This window comes from Mustela nivalis, assembly GCF_964662115.1.
Source record: "Mustela nivalis genome assembly, chromosome: X".
Taxonomy (NCBI): domain Eukaryota; kingdom Metazoa; phylum Chordata; class Mammalia; order Carnivora; family Mustelidae; genus Mustela; species Mustela nivalis.
Genome location: NC_139040.1, coordinates 128,185,336 through 128,205,390, shown reverse-complemented (window position 1 = coordinate 128,205,390; position 20,055 = coordinate 128,185,336). Strand labels below are relative to the sequence as shown.

At 49.3% G+C, this 20,055-nt stretch overlaps 1 protein-coding gene and 1 long non-coding RNA gene across 2 annotated transcripts in view; one reads left to right on the top strand and one right to left on the bottom strand.

Annotated features, from left to right (window-relative positions):
* LOC309856269 overlaps positions 1-20,055 on the top strand; it is a 427,099-nt gene that overhangs the window by 384,081 nt on the left and 22,963 nt on the right. The window lies entirely within an intron of this gene.
* Positions 14,604-20,055, bottom strand: part of ANOS1 (anosmin 1) — a 175,514-nt gene continuing 170,062 nt past the window's right edge. Inside the window, exons 13-14 of the mRNA XM_082717179.1 lie at positions 19,500-19,641; positions 14,604-18,460 (exon numbers count right to left, since the gene is read on the bottom strand). Coding sequence (XP_082573305.1) covers positions 18,402-18,460; positions 19,500-19,641 — 201 coding nt within the window. The 3' untranslated portion in view covers positions 14,604-18,401. The remainder of the gene's footprint in view (positions 18,461-19,499; positions 19,642-20,055) is intronic.

Below are 20,055 nucleotides of genomic sequence, written 5' to 3'. Positions count from 1 at the left end.
CCCCACGGCTGTCACGGATCTTGTATGTTCATCTTCGTCTCCTCGGGAACTCACCTGTGTTCCATCCGAGATTAAGGCCATTTCGACCAGTATTTGGGGAATATCTAGTTAGTTTGCAGCGTAGGGAAGGATAGGACACCACGCTTTGTATTTACTCGCTCCTGGTGGATCCGGTGAAGGAGTTATTATGAAGTTTCTCTATCAGAGATGGCACAGTGACGCATCAGTCACCGGTGCTGGGTAACAGATTGTCCCCAACTGTACTGGCAGACGGCGGCAGTGCCTGCCTCGCCGTTCCTGCGGGTCGGGAATCCTGGCTGGCTTCTCTGGCGGGCGCTCTCTCATGAGGCCGCGGTCGCCTTGCCCATCGGGCCGAGCTGATCCTTCTCAGCTTCTCATGTGCCCTTGGACGGAAGATCTCAGTGCTTTGTCGGTGGTTGGCAGGAAGCCGTCCTTTGTTCCTGGGCGTATGGCTGTCTCCGTGGGGCCGTCACAAGTTACATCACTGAAACAACAGCCAGACAGAGAGGGTCCGTGAAAATAGAAGTCCGTCCCCTAGAGTAACCATCTCCAAGGTGTTGACACCCGTCAGGGCTATTCCTTCAGAGCGAGGAGTCCCTTCTCACCCATGCTCAGCAGGAGGGGTGACACGGGCATGAAGGCGAGGACGCAGGGGTCCCCGGTGGTCATCTCAGAAGGCTGCTTGCAACTGTGAATGTGACAAGGGAGGGCTTGGGACAGGACAATGACAATGGACCATATAGGAAAGACGGGAGTGAATGTTTTCCCGTTGTAATTCCATCTGACCCCCAGTTGGCAACAGGAAAGGGCGCCTCTCAGGCACAGTTCCATAAATACCTTCCAATAATACACAAGCATGTTCCTTGCAAGGTCTGGTTTTTTTTTTTTTTTTTTGGACATTGACTATAAACCTGGGCATTATGTAAATCAAGTAGGCACTTTGTGTGCTGGCCCGCCACTGTTGAGAGGCCAGCCGTGTGAGAGGGCTGACATTAGTCCTGACCTGCCCCTCTGAGAGCTTTAAATAAATGTGAAACGTGTGTGTGTGTGTGTGTGTGTGTAGAAAGTAATATGAAAAAATAAACCACCTAGCGTTATATTTTAACACGGCACAATTCAGACTTTATGTTCAACTATGGGAAAAGTCCCTTTTCTTGAGTGACAAAGAATATTAGACTAGAAAGTTTTAAAATATGTCCCCCTGAGGTTTTCCCTAAGATCAGCCTAGAAACCACACACGAATGGTGACAGAACCGAGGCTCATAAGATCCTTTTTAAAATATTCTGACTTTGAGTCATGTTACAAAGACAAGAGCCTCATTATCTTTTACCGTTTATGCTTCTGAACCGTTCATGTACGGATTACTGTTCCGCAGGTTATGAAATTTCATTTTAAATGGAAAACATTCATCTTTTAGCTCCGTGCTTTAAATGGTGTTAGGACGAATGTTGTGATTCTACCTTTTAAAGAGCACCCTTGTCAAGTTCAGTTTGAATCTTTGGAGCTTTTATTTCCGTGCTGTTGGGAAAGAATAGTTTGGGGGCATGGATCGTCCTGAAAGTCACATAATGAGAAGCTGGCCTCTGTGTAACTTCAGTGCATCTGGGGATGTCTTTGAAGGTGCCTCCCTACCGTGTGAGAGACGCAATCAGTTCAGACACAGGTACCACACGGAGCCGGGGACGCTGGGCTCCAGCAAGACACCTGTTTTCACCTCCTGTCTGTCCCTCTGAACAAACCTCTTCCTACTTTTCCCTTCTTTGTTTTTTCTCTCTGCCGTGGATACAAGGGTTGGTCATAACAATGCACTTTGGGCTCCTTCTGTGTGTTTTACGGTCCCGGATACTCACCCTAAGGAAGCCAGTGTAAATGCACTAGGCTGAAAGACAGAAGGAAACCTGGGCCCTTTTTTCTCTCTTTAATTCATTATTTAAGTCAGTTATTTAAGTCTTGTGAGTCCTGAGAGGTGGTCCCTGCGTCCTTCTCCACAGCACCTCCGCATGGAGCATGTGTGTCCGAGCATGGACAGTCTTCGTTGGAACTATGATGTGTGTCTGTGTGTCTGACAGACACTGGGGGAACAGGTGCAGTGTCTTTGTGCCCCCGCACACAGGACAGGGCCTGGGACTGCCCAGACGCTCGGACACTGGAACCCCGCCCAGCACCGCCAACCGAGACTCATGCTTACGTCGCTGACGGTGGCAATTCCAGACGCCGAGATTTCCAGAGCAACCGGAGGGCTGTGTGAGCTTGCAGGGGAGTTCTTCCATGTTTCTTCTCTTTGTCTTCAATGTTTCAATCTAGTCCGTTAGCCTACGGCTGCAGTATGGGTTTGGGGAGTAGAATCCAGTGGTTCGCTTTTGCACAGCGCGCACTGCTCATCCCACGTGCCCTCCCTCCTGCCCATCCCCCGTCTAGCTCGCCCCCCACCCACCTCCGTGCAGCAGCCCTCAGGGCCTTCTCTCTGTGTCAGAGTCTTGAATGGTGTGTGCAGGAACACATGATCTGGCATCAGCATTCACGGAGGGAGAGCGCCAGCAACTTGACCAGGCTACCTACTCTTGACCAGCGTGGGAACTAGGTTTTCCCAGCTTTAAACACAGAGAGACCCTCCGTTTACTTCCAACAACGAGACTACACGGGAGAGGGTCGAGCCTGCAGAACGTCCGGCAGGAGGCCGCCGGGCCGCAGAGCTCTTCAGCTGCGATGGCCCCTGGAGGTGCCCTGGAAGCACCGCGCCCAAACAAGGCCAGAACTGGGCAGAAAAGGAGTTACATGCCATTCTGACCAGCCACGTCCTTGTTCCTCTCCTGGCTCTCCAGTTACGGGATTTCACTAATTTGCTTCTGGTCACTCTGTTCCATTTTCCCGTGTCTCCAACACAGTGGCTTTCCCCTTTACCAAGATTTCCAAATGATGGTTTGGGAGTTTGTGTATAAGGAACTGCCTGGGCTCACTCGCTCTCTCTCTCTCTCTCTCTCTCTCCTCCCGCTTGGTCAGGGCTGTGGCTGAAGACGTGTTCCTCACGTGGGGACTTGGATGGGTGCTAACACCTGCAGTTTGGACCAAGTAATGGTTCTGTTTGAGCTCTTTCTTTAAGGCAAGGGTTACTTACGCAGCCAAGCCCTGGTTACGTCATTTGTTACGGAGCTAGTACCACAAAAACACGAAGCAGAGAGAGAGAGAGAGAGAAGAAAGAAGTGCATCACCCAGAACCGGGCCATCGACAACAGCAAACACGTGAAAGCTCACGGCTCTATAAATAAAGCATGTAACGTTTTCAGGCCGACTCAGCGTTTAAAGACAGATCGTTGATTTTGTCTCCGTAAGGACAAACTGATTTGGAGACTCTTCCGTTGGATAAGCAAAATACTTTAAATGTTTTAATCACCGACATGACCCTAAAGAGTAAGGCGAATTGATAATTTTGACTAATTCTCATGGAATCGAGCAGATCCAGTGAGTAACTCTGTCATAGCGCAGAGGTCAACGTACAGGCAAACTCATGACCTCTTGAAGCCATTCTTGATGAAGAACTTTCTGGAAACCGTGTGTACCCACACTGGATGACCAAACTAGCCTGAAAGGGCTTTGATGATTTCATGTAGAGACGCTCTTGTCATCCTTTCAAAGACCGTTGGAGGAAGACCAGAGAGTATCATGTGGGTTTCATCTCCGTCCGTATCTCCTTCCTTTCTAAGCATCCGATCTCCGAGATCACGTCCTGCATCAGTGGATGTAGGGTCTGTGTGAGGAGATCCTGCCGAGGAGATGGAGGGATAATGTCCGCATCCTCTCGTAAACTGTCTCTGGCTTATCACAGCAGGACCTACACTGTTACTTGACAACCATACCAAGGATGATAATTCAGGAACCCCTCAAGTTGCCATCTGTTGGCGTAGGCTGGAGTGATGGACCACGGATGGCTGTCCGCCCACTGGAGCTTCGTCTAGTTAGAAGTGACTGCAAGACTGTAATCCAGTAGCACACATCATATGGACAGGCTTTGTTTTAGTCAGGCTTTTTCTCAAACCGGCAACTGCATGTTGACCAGGACTAAGCATACCCAATACTGCGGGATACGCCAGACTTTTAATGCTGGGCTTTTTCCTCCAAAGAGACGTTGCTCAAATGCTAACTTCGGTTGTCCCAACTTGGGTTTCTGTTGTTATTCAGGGAGAAGATACTAAACTAAAATAAACTCAACTTCTAGCCAGGTCTCAGTCATCATCCTCTTGAAACAGGGGACCCCTAAGACCTGCCGACCGAAGCTTGGAGAAGCCATGATCAGACAAAAAGTGACCCCATCTGCAGCTGCGTGCATAACAGGGCCAAGCCGTTTTGCCTATAGCATGCCATGGTCCATGTCCCATCACTTCAGTAAAGACAACAGGTTGCAATCTGAATTAGAAGAGAGATCTTAAATTCTATAATATGTGTATTACCCGCCAAAGACTGTTACCAGAACACGCCAAATCCTTCTGTCCTCGTCCTATTAAGATTAGCTGCCCCTGGACGTGAGTATAGCAAAAAAGAAAACTTATTTCCCACCATGGGGTGTGTGTGTGTGTGTGTCCCCATTACAGGAGCTACTGTTGAGAAAGAGATTGGAATGTGAGCAATTGATGTGGGATGTGGTCTTGAGAACCATCAGGGGAAGTAGGGTGAGGGAAGCAGCCAAGAAAGGGTGTGTTTTTCCAGCAGGCTCCGGGTGGACAAGTGCAGCATAATTCCCCTGAGGGTGTCTGGGCGGCAGTGGTGAACATGGGCTTTGGAGCTCTCCCTCCCACGAGAACAGGGCTGATGCTGTTGGCCGTCAGTGCCCAGCAGTCCTTGGGCGGGGCCCCTGGTGGGAGGCATTAATCCCCTGGCCCTTCCGGCACGCGTGTGCTCAGCCGAAGCAGGCGCCGGTCGCCGGAGAGGCCCCAGCCAAGGACACACAGTTGCTGGGAGCTGAGACCCTGGAAAACAGACCAGAGCAGGGTGGCTGAAAATCATGAGGGCTTAGTGAATATGGGCAGGATATCTGTGTATCTCCCTGTTTGTATCTGTATGTATGTCCGTGTGTCTGGATCTATGTCACGTACTTTAGGATGTCTCTGTACACTCTATCCCTGTCCAGAGCCGTAGCGGGATGTGCACTTGTACCGACATCTGTGTGTTTCTATCTCTAGATAACACATCTGTGTGCGTATGGTTATCTACATACTGGCTGTGACTTTGTGAAACGGAAATCCCTATCACGTCTAAACCAGCCAGACTTTACAAAACACTTGGATAAACAGAGTTACATATCAACAATACAAAATGAGCCCCCAAACCTAATAGTTTGTAGGTTGATAGATTTCTGTGGGAACTGAACAACAATTTATAAAAAGTAATGTGTGAAACAATACCCAGACCAATGGGAAAATCACACCAGAGCTGTCAGTCGTTTAGCAAGTAACAAAGTTAATTCCGCATGTCAAAGCCTGTGACAGACTTATTTACACCCACCTAAGCTTTCTTTGTTCTAGAGTGTGGACTCTGAGAAACAAACTGAGGGTTTTGGATGGGACGGGGTGTGGGGGGTGAGCCTGGTGGTGGGTAATAAGGAGGAGTCGGATTTCATGCAGCTCTAGGTGTGGTGCATCAACAATGAATCTTGGAACACTGAAAAAAATTTAAATTAAAAAAATTTTTTTAAATCTTCAGAAAAACACAAAAATAAAATAAAATGGAAAAGACTGAATATAAATGAATTACATCTTTAATATAAGAAAATAGATAAAATATAATTTAAAAAAGGAAAATAAGGAGCCCCTGGTGACTCAGTTGGTTAAGCATCCAACTCTTGATTTTGGCTCAAGTCATGATCTCAGGTTCCTGAGATCAAGCCCCACATCAGGCTCTGCTCTGAGCATGGAACCTGCTTACGATTCTCTCTCTCTCTCCCTGTCCCCCTGCTCCCCCAGTCCCTGCTTGTGCACACACGTGCTCTCTCTCTGGGAGAGAAGATAATAAAAGGAAAAGCAAGATTACTGGTTTCTTGGATAAGGAGAAAAATCAACTCTTCTTAGATCCATAAGAGAAGGGAAGACAGAGGACAAAGCTGCCCCCATGATTGGAGATACGGACAAGCAAACCCACGCAGTCCTATCTAACCAGAGCAGAAATGCAAAGAACCTGTGTCACAGTAGGAAAACCTGGGCTGTAACTCATAGAGATTCAGTGTAAACCAACTCTGTGTAAACGAGTCCGAGAGCTAAAATTCCCAGCAGACTGGGGGATCCTAAACTTCTGTGACTTAGGAGCATGACTAGGTTCTCATGGTAGATAGTGGTGGAAAATTTCCTCCTGATTCCAGTAGAAGGGGAGAGGGAGTTCAGCATCCTGAGTCAGCTAGATATAATTGATGTCTATGAGCTACTCTGTCCAAAAAAGAGAGAACACACATTCTTCTTAAGCTCACACAGAGTGTTCCCCAAGAGAGTCAACATTATGGGCCATAAAACACACCATTACAAATTTTTTTTTAAAAAGTACAAACCATACCATGTATTCTCTCAGACCACAATACAATTAAACTAGAAATCAATTATAAAAAAATTCCTGGAAAATTTCAAAGCACATGGACATTAAACAGCCCATGTCTAAATAACACAGTTGGTCAAAGAAATTACAGAATATTTTGAACTCAATAAAAATGAAAACACAACTTCCCAAACATGTGGGATGCAGTGCAGACAGTGCTTAGAGGAAAACATATAGCAATGGGTGCAAATATTAGGAAAGAAGAAAGATTGAAAATCAATCTTAGTTTCTAAGTTTCACATTAGGAAACTAGAAAAAGAAGAGCAGATTAAATCCAATGTGAGCAGAAAAAAAAAAAAACTGGAGAAGAAATCAATGAAATCAGTAGAGAAAATTACTGCAACTAAAATCTGGTTCTTCAAAAATATAAATAAAAGCAGCAAGCTTCTAGCCAGGCTAAGGAAAAAAGAGATGGGATACAAACCAGTGATGTCAGAAGGGGACATCACTACAGATCCCATGAACCTTGAAAGGCTAATGAAAGTACACTATGAATGGTTCTGTGTTCACAGATGTGAGAACCTACATGAAATGGAACAATTCTTTGAAAGACACAATTTGCCAAAACTGGCACAGGAAGAAAGAGGTGATCTGAATCAGCCGAAAACTTAAAGACGCTGAATAAGTAAATTAACAACCTTCCAAAACAGAAAACACCAGGCCCAGATGGGTTCGTTGGTGAATTCTACCAAACATTTCATCAAGGAGTTATACCAACTTCCTACAATCTCTTTCAGAGGATAGAAGCGGAAGAAATACTTCCCAACTCATTCTGAGGCCCACATTACCCCCTTATCACAACTAGGCAAAGGTATTAAAAGGAAACTACAGACAAATGTCTCTCATGAACATAGATGCAAAAATCCTTAAGGACATACTAGGAAATCAAGTCCAAAAAAGCATGAAGAGAATTGTATACTGTGACCCAGTTGGACACACCCCAGCGCTGAGTCCAGTGCTGTTTCCGCACTCTGAAATCCAGCCCATCAGCAGGCTAACAAAGAAGAATCACATAATCATACCCACAGACACAGAGACGCCATTCAAGAAAATCCAACACTTTCTCCTAGTAAGTGTACGGTAGGAATAGGGTATGGTATGGTACCTCAGTATGGTAGAAATAGGGGGAAGCCTCCTCAACTTGAAGAATGTTTATAAAAAAGCAAAATAAAAGAATCAAGATCGAAATAGCATACATGATAAATCTATCTAAACCTTTCCTTGAAATTAACTGCATATAGTTACAACCATATATACATTTACAATGATGTATGATATCTAGATCACAACTGTATGTATGTTTATAGTGATACATATTTATAATGACATAAAATCAACTTATAAATGAATATATATTATGTAGTTATTGTGATGGATAGAAGTATATATGTATTTCTAGAAAGATGGATAGGGAAAATGAGAGGAAACCAAAGATGAGATTCTGGATAAAAATAACAATGTGATCACAGACAGTAAAGGGATTAAAAGAATTGCGAGAGCACATTTACTGCGCTGCTATTGAGAATTCTCATTGGAGTGGTTGATTTCCTGCAAAAAATCCAACCCTGCTTTCCAAAGAGGCAGAAAACTGAATCTGCAGATCATTAAGGAAGGTGTTGAAAAGCCAATTGAAGGAGATGCCAGGTTACAAAATAAAATACCTCTGGCTCAGATGTGATAATATACCTTGGGCTTTACAGCTGAGGTTTATTTGGGCTTTAAGGTACAAATCATTTCTATGAAAGAAAACCTTATCTAGGCTACAGAAAAAAGCTGGAAAACGGCCCACTTTCATGATGTTAGCTTAATTTTAGTGCTGAAACCTGTTAAGGTACAGAGTAATTGACAAAATATAGAATGATTGTATATGATTATCACATATAACGAGATGCAAAAATTCTAAATTGCTTTTTAGTCAGTAAATTCTAACATGGTCAAGGTGGCTGATAGTTTTACTCCACGATGCACGATGATTGAAGATATTTTGTTCTGACCCATTGAAGGAGAAAACCACCTGTTTATATTCATGGTGGCTGGTGATGGAAAGGCGAATTCAGCAGCTACTCCGGAAAGGGTCTAAGAGCTAGAGCAAAACGAGGTAATCATGAAATGGCCTGGTTACCAGCAATTATCAAGACAAAGAACCGATGAACTTTTTTTTAATTTATGTATTCATTTGAGAGAGCATGAGTTGGGGGGCAGGGGCAGAGGGAGAGGGAGAAGCAGATTCCTTGCTGAGCAGGGATTCCCCCTGCGGGACTGGATCCCAGGACCCTGGAAATCATGACCCGAGCCTAAGGTGGATGCTTAACCAGCTGAGCCACCTCGGTGCCCCACCCCCCCATGAACTGTCTGTATCAGAATCAAGGAAGATGCAGAGATACACACCAACCTCCCTCATATTTAACATTGATTTAGAAGTTGTCACGAAAGCACAAAGACCAAAGAAATTAAATTATCACTGCACGTGTATTGTTCTGAAGTTACAGAATGCGTAGTGTGTAGATGCTTACACTACATGTCTAAAAAAAATGAAACATAATAAAGAATTCACAAGATAAATTAGTAAGGTAAAAAGTACAAGTCATATATAACAACTTTTTCCCTATTCTAGCCATATCCAGTAGGAAATTAGAAAAAATATGTTTATTTCTTAAGAGCAGAAACTACAGAATGATATAGAGAAACCCACTGTAATATATATTGTATACCACTATTTATTTTTCTTTTTTAGTCACTATACATTTATTTTATAATATATAGTGTTTATATAGTACAGTCTAGCGTTTCTATAGAACTACACTTTTATAGATTCTGTATTAACTTGTGAACATTTAGATGGAAAATATAAGTTCGGGAACTTTGTTTCATGTTGGAGGAAAGAGCCATGTCCTTAATAAATACTCCTCAGTGAGAGGATCGGGGGAAATGATGCTTCGGAATCAATGTCTGAACTCGGTATAGTTCCAGAATAAATGTCTGAACTGGATACAGTTCCAGAATCAATGTCTGAACTGGATACAGTTCCAGAATCAATGTCTGAACTCGGTACAGTTCCAGAATCAATGTCTGAACTCGATACAGTTCCAGAATCAATGTCTGAACTCGGTACAGTTCCAGAATCAATGTCTGAACTCGGTACAGTTCCAGAATCAATGTCTGAACTCGGTACAGTTCCAGAACCAATGTCTGAACTGGATACAGTTCCAGAATCAATGTCTGAACTCGGTACAGTTCCAGAATCAATGTCTGAACTCGGTACAGTTCCAGAATCAATGTCTGAACTCGGTACAGTTCCAGAATCAATGTCTGAACTGGATACAGTTCCAGAATCAATGTCTGAACTCGGTACAGTTCCAGAATCAATGTCTGAACTCGGTACAGTTCCAGAATCAATGTCTGAACTCGATACAGTTCCAGAATCAATGTCTGAACTCGATACAGTTCCAGAATCAATGTCTGAACTCAACACAGTTCCAGATAGCGTATTTTTTCCCGTTCCTGGGCTCTCTGCCACGTCCAGTCCCTGTGCATGTCGCCAGAAAACACCAGTGTTCGATGCATGGGAGTGCTGCTCAACTCCCTGCCCAGGCATCTTCCTATTTCCTTTTTTCCCAGGCACCGAGGGGACGGGGAAGAGGGTCACGGCAGACGAGGCAAGAGGGTTTATGGCCCTGAGAACCCTCGGGTTGTCTGCTTTCCCCCAGATGAGTTCCCCGTTCTGATCAAAGACACTTGAGGGTCGTTAGGGGAAGCACGGGGTGTCGAGAGCACCGTGGCACACCACCACGTAACTCGAAGGGGGCCGTCCTGGAAAGCTCCAGAAAGCAGTAGTAAGATGCTCTCTGTCTGCTCGCCGCCGTGACTCACTCCTGGTGTGTGCTGTGCAGCCACAGCGCTGGCCCTTGGTGGCCCGTCTTTCTGTTCCTTCCGCTGGTGGTGGGATAAAAAGGAACATGGCGTCCGTAAGGGATGGGGAGCCCGGCTGTGGTGCCCTCAGAGTTCTTTTGAACGTGGTGGACCGTGACTTCCTCTTCGCTCCCTGTCTCTGTCCCGAGGAGGACTTGCCCTTTGGGGCTTTGTGTTTGACTCTGTTGGTGCTTTGGGCGGTGCCGGTTTAAACACCGACAAGGGTGTCCTGTTGATAGTTAGGGCTGTGTGAGTGGGTTTTTTAAGGAGAGGTCAACTGGGACACAAATGAATGTGTTGGAGTTGGGCACAAGATAGTGTGTTTGGGGAAAACCGGATCAGCATTTCCCTCTGAAGAGTCAAGAGTCTGGTTCTGGTTGGTTGGTTTGCGTGTTCATTTATTCTGTTTTTCAGACTGCACCTGTGTGAGACTTTGTGATGATATTTGTCTTTCTCTGACGTACTCTCCCCAGCGCTGTACCCTCTAGATCCACCCATGTCTTTGCAAATGGTGTGATTTTGTTTGTCGTTATGGTGAATAATGTTGTACGGTATACAGACTCCCCATCTTCTTTCTCTGTGCATCATACCCGTGGACATAGGACTTGTTCCCATCAATGGCTGCTGTCGGTACTGCTGCATTAAACACGCAGGCGCATCTGCTTTTTAATTACCGTTTCTGAATTCTTTTGGTGCATGCCCATTAGTGCAAGGGCTGCATCAGATGGTAGTTCCATTTTTAGGTTTTTGGGGAGGAACCTCCATACTGTTCTCTGCAGCAGCTGTGCCAGGTTGCAACCCACCAGCAGTGCACGAGCTCCCCTTTCCCTGCACGCTCGCCGACACCTGCTGTCTCCCCCGTTGTTGGTTTCAGCCACTCTGACAAGTGTGAGGTCATATCTCTTCATGGTTTGATTTGCATTTCCCTGACGTCAAGTGACATTGAGCATCTTTGCCTGTGTCTGTTGGCCGTCTGGATGTTTTCTTGGAGGAAAGGTCTCTTCTTGTCTTCTGTGCATTTTTAAGTGGAGAATTTTTGGGGGGGTGTCAATGTTTGGTTATATGTTATTTATATATTTTGGATCCTAACCCTTTATCCAGTATGTCATTTGCGAGTATTTTCTCCCATCCCGTGGGTGGCCTTCTAGTTTTGTTGGTGGTTTCCTTTGCTCTGTAGAAGCTGTTTATTTGGCTGATGTCCCAGTAGTTCATTTTTGGTTTCGTTTCCTTCGCCTCGGGAGACCTGCCTAGAAAAATGTCACGACTGCCAATGGCAGAGAGATGACGGCCAGTGCTCTGTTCTAGGATTGTTACGGTTCCAGGGCTGCCATATAGATCCTTAACCCACCGTGAGTGTATTTCGTGTCTGGCGTAAGATCGTGGTGCAGGTTCATTGTTCTGCATTGATTTGTAAGATCGTGTCCAGGACCATTCTTCTGCAAGCCCCATTGTTCTGCCGGCCAGTTTTCCCAGCACCACTGGTGGAAGAGACGGCCCTTTTCCCATTGCACGTTCTCGCCTTCTTTGTCGAAGGTGATGAGTATACAGTTGTGGGTTCATTTCTGGGCGCTCTGTTCTGTTCTTCTCTGTGTGTGTTTCTGTGCCGGTATCACATTGTTTCGGTGACTACAGCTTTGTAGTCTATCTTGAAATCTGGGATCGTGATACCTCCAGTTGTGTTCTTCCTTTTCAAGATGGCTTTCGCTATTCAGGATCTTTTGTTGGTGTCGTAAAAAACCACAGGATTGTTCTAACTCTGAAAAATGCTGTTGGCATTTTGGTAGGGATTGCATTAACTCTGCAGATTGCTTTGGAGAGTGTGGCTAGTTTCACAGCGTTTGTTCTTACAATCCATGTGCTCTCTTCAATTTCTTTCATCAGAGTTTTATACTTCGCAGAGTACAGACCATTCTCTGTTGCTTCAGTTTATTCCCGGCGTTTTGTATTTTTGGTGCACTCGTAAATGGGATTGTTCTCTTAATTCCTCTTTCTGCTATTTCATTATTAATGCACAGACCTGAAAAGGATTTCTGTATATTGACTTTGTACCCTACGATCTTACTGAATTCTCTTCTCAGTTCTAGTAGCTTTTTGGAGGATTCTTTACGGTTCTCTCGATACAGCATCATGTCGTCTGCAGGTGGGGATCGTTCGACTTCTTCCTCGGGTGCCTGGGGGGCTCCGTCGGTTAGGGTTAGGGCTAGGGTTGATTTTGGCTGAGGTCATCATCTCAGGGTCCTGAGGTCAAGCTCCAGACTGGGCTGTGTGCTCAGTGGGGAGTCGGCTTCAGACTTTCTTCCTATCTGCCCCTCCCACCGGGCTCTCTCTCTGTCTCTCTCTCTCAAATATATAAGTGAATATATTTTTTAAAGTTTTACTTCTTTCTTACCAATCCAGATACCTTTTATTTCTTTTTCTTTTTTATAAATTTATTATTATGTTCGATGACCCAACATAGAGTACATCGTTAGTTTTTGCTGTAGCGTTCAACAGTTCGTTAGCTGCATGTAACACCCAGTACGCATCACCACAGCTGCTCTCCTTAGCACCCATCACCCGGTGACCCACCCCCCACCCTCCTTTCTGGGACCCTCATTCTGGTTCCCAAGAGTCCAGAGTCTCTCATGGTTTGTCTCCTTCTCTGATTTCTTCCCATTCAGTTTTTCCTCCCTTCTCCTGTGGTCCTCTGCACTATTCCTAATGTTCCACACATGAGTGAAACCATATGATAATGGTCTTTCTCTGCTTGACTTATTTCACTCAGCATGATCTCCTCCAGTCCCGTCCACATCAGTGCAAATGGTGGGTGTTCATCCTTTTTGATGGCTGAGTAATATTCCATAGTGTAGATGGACCACATCTTCTTTATCCATTCATCTGTTGAAGGGCATCTTGGTTCCTTCCACAATTGGGCTATTATTTCTCTTGTCTGGTTGCTGTGGCCAGGACTTCTAATACTGTGTTGGAGAAAGGTGGTAAGAGTGAGCATTCTTGTATTATTCCTGATCTTAGGGGAGAAGCTCTCTGGTTTTTCCCATTGAGTGTAATGTTAGCTGTGGGATTTCCATAGATGGCCTTTATTATGTTCAGGTACGTGCTCTCTAAACCTGCTTTGTTGAGGGGTTTTGTAGTGAGTGGAGGTTGTACTTTGTCAAATGCTTTTTTTGCATCTATTGAAATGACCATATGGTTTTTACACTTTATTTTGTTGATGTGATGAATCACATGGATTCACGTGGCGCAAACAGGCCCGCGTGCCGGTGAGGATAGGTGTGATGAGGCTGCCACGGGGAAGCGTGAGCACGTGTGTGACCCTGCGTGGGGCCCGCCCGCACCCTCTGACCGTGGCTCGCGGCCCTGGCTCCCCGCATCTCACGGTCTCCACTTACCACCTTCTGTTGTCCGGTCGCTGCGTCTGCCGGTCCCGTGTCCGCCTTGTAGGATGAGAACCATTGCAACAGGGGCTTTCCCTCTGCGGGCAGGTGCCCCCCGGAACGGGACCAGGTGCCCGGCGGAACCGGAGACGTGGCTCTCGGAAATGTACAATCATGTGGGGGACTGTGCAGGGGAGAGCAGGTCCCACCTCCCCGGGGTCACCCCCTGGGGCTCCTCAGGTTTCTGGGGTGGCGTCCGGCTCATTCCTCGCTGATGCCCCAGCGGCAAAGCAGGAACTCCTGGGGGGGGAGTGGGCTGGGGGGCTCCGTCTGCTAAGCATCTGACGGGTGGTTTCTGCTCGGGTCGTGACCTCAGGGTCGTGAGATGGAGCCCCACGTCGGGCTCTGCAGGGAGTTGGCTTGATTCTGTCTCCCTCTAGCCCTACCCCGACTCCTGCCCGAGCGGGCACATTCTCTCAGACCAATCTTTTTAAAAACCCCACGGAAGCCATCAGCAATACCAGCCCTCGGTGAATCAGATGGAAGGTCGCCCCCGCGGTGATTCTCAGGGCGCACGCACGTTCGCGAGGAAGGCACGCACCACCCCCACCATCCGTTCCTACCAACTTGTTGAGTCTCCCTGGGAATGCAGGGCAAATGTGGAAAGTAAAAGTCTTTTCTTTTCTTTTTTTTTTTTCCATAAAGAAATGAGTCCAGTCCACTGGGCGGGTTTAAGGATCCTTTATTACTGAATCAGTATGTACAGAAAACCCTCACGTGAAAACAATGAGTCACAGGGTAGCAGACTATGTACAATACTTTTCCGTTTTTACAAAATTTTTTACAAGATTACTTCTCTCTGAATAGCACGACAGACACACACAAAAATCGGACTTTTTTTTTTTTTTATTACAGCGATAAATAAATATTGACTTGACATGACCAATAGAAGAGACGAGGTCTCTCCAGGCCATGGGGATGAGAAGGTAGCTGCTGCGTCAGCCATACGCGACAGCATCGTTAACGAAGGAAGTAGCGGTCCGTTACAGACAGACCTCGGTTAATCACTCTGTAAATGGTGTAACTTGCTACAAGACTCAGGACAGGGGAGACACGGAGTCCGGCCATGCACAACCGTAGGTAAGCATCAGCGTCGTCACGCAGCTATTACTTTAAGTGAACTGTAAGTACATGCAACACGTATTTAGGCTTCGTGTGCTGGCGACAGCGTGAGAGTTTGTGTAACGAGGCAGAACTATTTGCAATCATGGGAATGAGTCGTTAGTCAATCCATGGCCCACGGCGTAGGAAAGGGCATTAAATAAATAAGTCATTATCGTTAGAGATGCCGACCGATAGGATGGATTAAATATCTATGCTCGGGTGACAGACAGACACGTGCGCACTCGGTCTACCCATTAGGTTTTTCAGGGACATGGTTCAGAGACATAATTCAGGGCTTTGCAGTCCAGTTCCCAGCCTGGCTCCCGGGACAGACTCCTGGGCTCCTGGGTCCTGCAGACAAGGCAGGTTCTCCCGAGTTTAGTAAATTGCACCCCGTCTCTGGTGCACGGATTCTCAGCGGGGACGGGGGACCTCACCCCCAGGGGCGCGTGGGCAGCGTATGAATGGTGGATTGTCGCAACACGGGAGGGTGCTCTCGGCACATGGTGGGTGAGTCCAGGGCCACCACTCGGTGCTCTACGGGGCTCATGGTGCCCTGGACACAGACTTTTCTGCACACTTACAGGTTCATCTAGGTTCCCAGCATTATGGACGCGTCTTTACACTTGAACTTTGCTTAATCGTCTTCCACCGTCTCTAATATGACCCAGTGACACCACGAAGGACTCGAAAGGGCACACGCTCCCGTAAGAGGCACGTGCGGAGCCCCTGCTGGAAGGGCAGGGAGCGGGTCCCTTCCCCAGAGAGACCGCGGGCGGCAGGCAGACAGGGAGGAACTGTGGTGAGTATGGACTTAACCCCTGGGATCTCAGCACGTGGCATTCTCAATGGGCTCAATTGTTAAGACTAAGTATTCTCCCCGAATGTATTTTTTCTCCTATGAGAGAGACGCGTTTCGTTTTCATAAGACGTATTGGAGACGGGCCACGAACAGTGTTTAGAGAAAACAACGCATAGTGTGTATTCTTTTCGTTAGGGCGCTCAAATTTTTAAAATCAAAGAAAAAAATGTAATTATATCATGGCCAACGTGCATATTATTGAAGGTCACTGGAATTCATAAACTCCTGTGTCCTTGATCATCTAATTAATATTTTTTTCCAATAATGTGAAAAATTAAAATTTTGTTATCGCAAAGTCCGATGCTCACAGGAGAGGCTTTCAAGTTTAAAGAAGGCTCTAAGCTTTAGAATCTTCCAGACTGAAAATGTATTTTCTCATTGTCTATTGCCCAAGAGACAGATAACGAAACTTCATAAACTCAAGCTTACAGAACAATAATATTTCATATCTCTGTGTACACTCCTGCGTTTTGAACGATACAATGGCACAAACATTTGGGGACACAAATACTGGATTTGTTCATGACAAGTTCAGGGTAAAGATAACCTTGTGGCCAATATTCGATGTCTTTGTTGGTGAAAATTTGAGAACTGGACATTCAGATGCGGCTCCTGGCACTGGCTGAGTCCTGGCTTCCGTGAAGGTCCCTGTGCGGCTGGTTCCTGCTCAGGCGGTTGGAAACAAGCGGTGCTCCTGTTCGTTCCGTGGGGAAGCAGGCGACTTCGGGGCACGTCGTGCGGCCCGTCCTGGCTGCGTCAGGAGCCGAGCTGGAGCACCGGGAAGCCCGGGCACCTTCGGGCGGACCTTTCCCACGGGCGTCCCTGGTGCGGAGCTGCAGAACACCGCGTGCGTCCTTGCCGGAAGTCTTGGCTGCACAGCAGACCGTTTCTACTCTGTTTCCACATGTCCATGCGGACAGACCGCGTTTCCCAAACATTCGCATCCTTCTGATCATAAAAACACTCCGTCTCGGTTTTCTAGCACGTTTGCCTTCAGAACTCACGGGTGGAGGAGTTCTGAGCCGTCCCTGCGTCCACGCGCTTCCAGAAGCCCACAAGTACCCGGTGCCAGGCGCACAGCCCAGGAGCGCGGCCCGAGAGCTCTCCCCGGCCACGGGCATGCGCAGAGGGAGGAGGAAGCCCTTCCTGCAAGACGCCGGGAGGTGGCTACGCTGCACTTTCCTCCCGGAGTGAGCGCCGGCGGCAGACACCGGCCCCACGGGACCCTCCTGGTTACGAGAACCGGGTCTGTCTGCACCACAGGGAGCTGTCACAGTGAAGGTGTGTGTGTGTGTGTCTGTGCACGCTTGCACGCGCACACACACACACACACACACACACAGATGGTTGCGAATTCCACATGGCATGTGCGGACGTTCCCTCAAGGAGAGCCTGGATGAGACTCAGCGTTTCGGGGTCGAAGGCTGCGCCAGTGCTCGCTGACCCGCGCTGGGAAGGCTGGTTTGGAGCCAGGTGGCGCCACGGGACGGATTCGGAAGAATAAAGGCAGGTGAAGCGCTCTCCTCTCCCCGACCGGCCCTGTCCCACGTTACCGAGAATGTCCCAGCGTTCGCTTCGCTTCCTGGGATGAAGGCAAGGCGAATCTGGGGAAAGAGCGCACGACACTCCACAGCTGGGATGCTCTCTTGAAGCGGGAGCTTTCGTACATCTTGAGATGCACGACGCGGTGAAACAAAGGAGCGCGGCAGCTCCTTTCTGCGCGGAGGGAAGGGAAATTGGAACTAAGAAAATGTGTCCGGGAGGCCTGTCCTGTTCTAGGAGGAAGCAGGAAAACACATCCCCAGGAAAGGATTCTGATTGCTCCACGGCCGACGGACAGCGGCGAACTCGCTGGACGCGGCCTGCTCCGGGAGCCCCTCGTGAGACACGGGTCGCACACGCGCCGCTCGTTTGGCTCGGTGCGAACGGGGCCTGGGCTGCGGGTGTGGCCGGTGGTGGCCGGAACTGACCGCTGTGTACTGGAGGTTGGGAGGAAGTCCCGCGGTTCGAATCGTCGGAGAAGCGCTGTGACTACGTCGGGCTTGCAGACGGCCTCCCCTTACGTGATTTTGCAAATCAAAGCAATCATTGAACTTTTAAAAACGTTTTATTGATGGACGTCACGCTCGGTACGAGTGTGCCCTGCATGTGTGTTACACGGATGTGTTCCGGGCACGCGCGGCTCCGGGTCCGGGAGCTCTCGCTGTGCGGCCGTCCCGTGGAGATCCCGACGGTGTGTGCGCCGATGGGGGTGCGGGGATGTCCTGCGTGGGGGCCTCGTGATTTCCTCCATGCCGGGAAGCGGTGTCCACCCCCACCGGTGGCCGTGCGTCACTCCTTTCCACCTGCGTAGAGATGGGCAGAGGGAGCCAGGGCACAAGGTCACACGGGAGAGGGAGGTCATGCGGGGCGCCCGCGGCCCTTGCAGCCGTGCGTCGACGCCGCGCAGCTCCACCCGCCGGCTCGTTCCGTGATTCTCAGACGCTGTTGGAACCGTTTAGTGTCTTTCTGGAGAAGGCGGGTGGTGGTGGGGATGCCGAGCTCTCAGATGGGGTCCTGGAGGGGGGACAGGACACGCGGGTCAGTCATGGTGCGCTACGGGAAGCAGGGGCTGGCGGGGACAGCGTCCGACCCCCAGAGAGCTCCCGCCTGCAGCCGCGTCTCTCCTGCTCGGACCCGGACGCCCCTGCCGCCCCTTCCCTCCTGCCTTCCGCCCCGATGTCCGTAAGATCCCGGGAGGAAGGGGACAAGCCCGCTTCCTGCGTCTCCGTTCAGAAGCCAGCCCGGTCCTTCCCGGTCCTCAGGACAGAAACACGTCACCGCTTCCGTCCGAGACCCAGTGTCGGAGGAGGAGCCGTGGGCCAGCACGGCCCGACGGCACAGGGCAGGGCCGCTCTGCTCGCCCGTCCTCAGCGCGGTCCGCGTCCCCGCAGGTGTGCCCAGTGACGGACGCACTCGTGCTTCTGCGGTCCTAAAGGCAGAGGCAGGAGTGCATCTCCGTTCTCTTCCCAACACACAGACCTTTGGGCCCCGCTTTTATGTGCAGCTGGGGACGATGACGCACGTGATTGAAAAGTCGGCAAGAGCCTCACTGTCTCGAAACAGTGGGTGACAGTTTTCTCCTTAACCCGGAGCCGACTCGGATCCATGTGGGTCGTACGGTGAAGCAAGCTCACGGGGTGTGTCACGGCAGACCTGTGTACTACCGTCGTCCTCCCCAGATTCACTTCCTAGACCGCCAGATTGGAAAATCTTCATTTTTTAAAATTTAAAAATTTAAATTTTAAATGTTAAATTTGAAAAATATTCCCGGATCACAGAGGGTGACAGACGTTCTTCCCCTGGACGTACTCACGGGGTGACAGGGAAGAAGCGTGACGTGTGGAGACCAGGGCAGGCCCCAGGAGGAAAGCGCGGCGGGCCGGGAGCGAGCGCAGAAGCCGCAGCCGCACACCCGCGCCAGCACCGTGCGACGGCGTCCGGCCCGCAGACACTCGTGGGAGACGGTTCCGGGTCCGGAGAACCCGGAGCCCGGGGACCGGCGCCAAGCTTAGTGTCTCCTGCAGACCGTGGCCCGTGCGTGTCCCCCACTCACTGTGCGCGGAGGGCGGCGTGAGGTCAGGCGTCCAGAAGGTTTTGATGGTGGCCGGGCCTTCGCCTCCCGCGGTCAGCACCTGCACTTCCAGTCGGTACAGCGTGGACGGTCTCAGGTTGGGCACCGCGAGGACGTAATGGTCCTGGGAGCCACACGAAACGAGACGCTCGTCAGTGAGACCGTTCCAGAACAGGCACGGGGACACGCGTCCTCTGAGCGGCTCCTCCCCGGCGGAGAGCAGGCAGGGGTGCGTGCGTGGAGAGGGGCGGGCGTGAGCGCGCAGAGAAGGGCAGAGGTGGGCGCTCGGAGGGGGCGGGGGTGGCTGTGCAGAGAAGGGCACGTGTGAGCCCAGGGACAAGGGCAGGCGTGGGGGTGCGGAGAGGGACAGAGGGGAGGCACGGACAGGGGCAGGGGGGAGCGGGGGGAGGGTAGAGCGGCAGGGGGGAGTGCCCAGAGAGGAGAGTGGCAGGGTGAGCACAGGCACGGGTGGCCGTTGCGTCTGCTGCCCCCCGTGCCCGTGGAGCCGTCTGCCGCGTCTCCCCCCCACGCCCCGGGC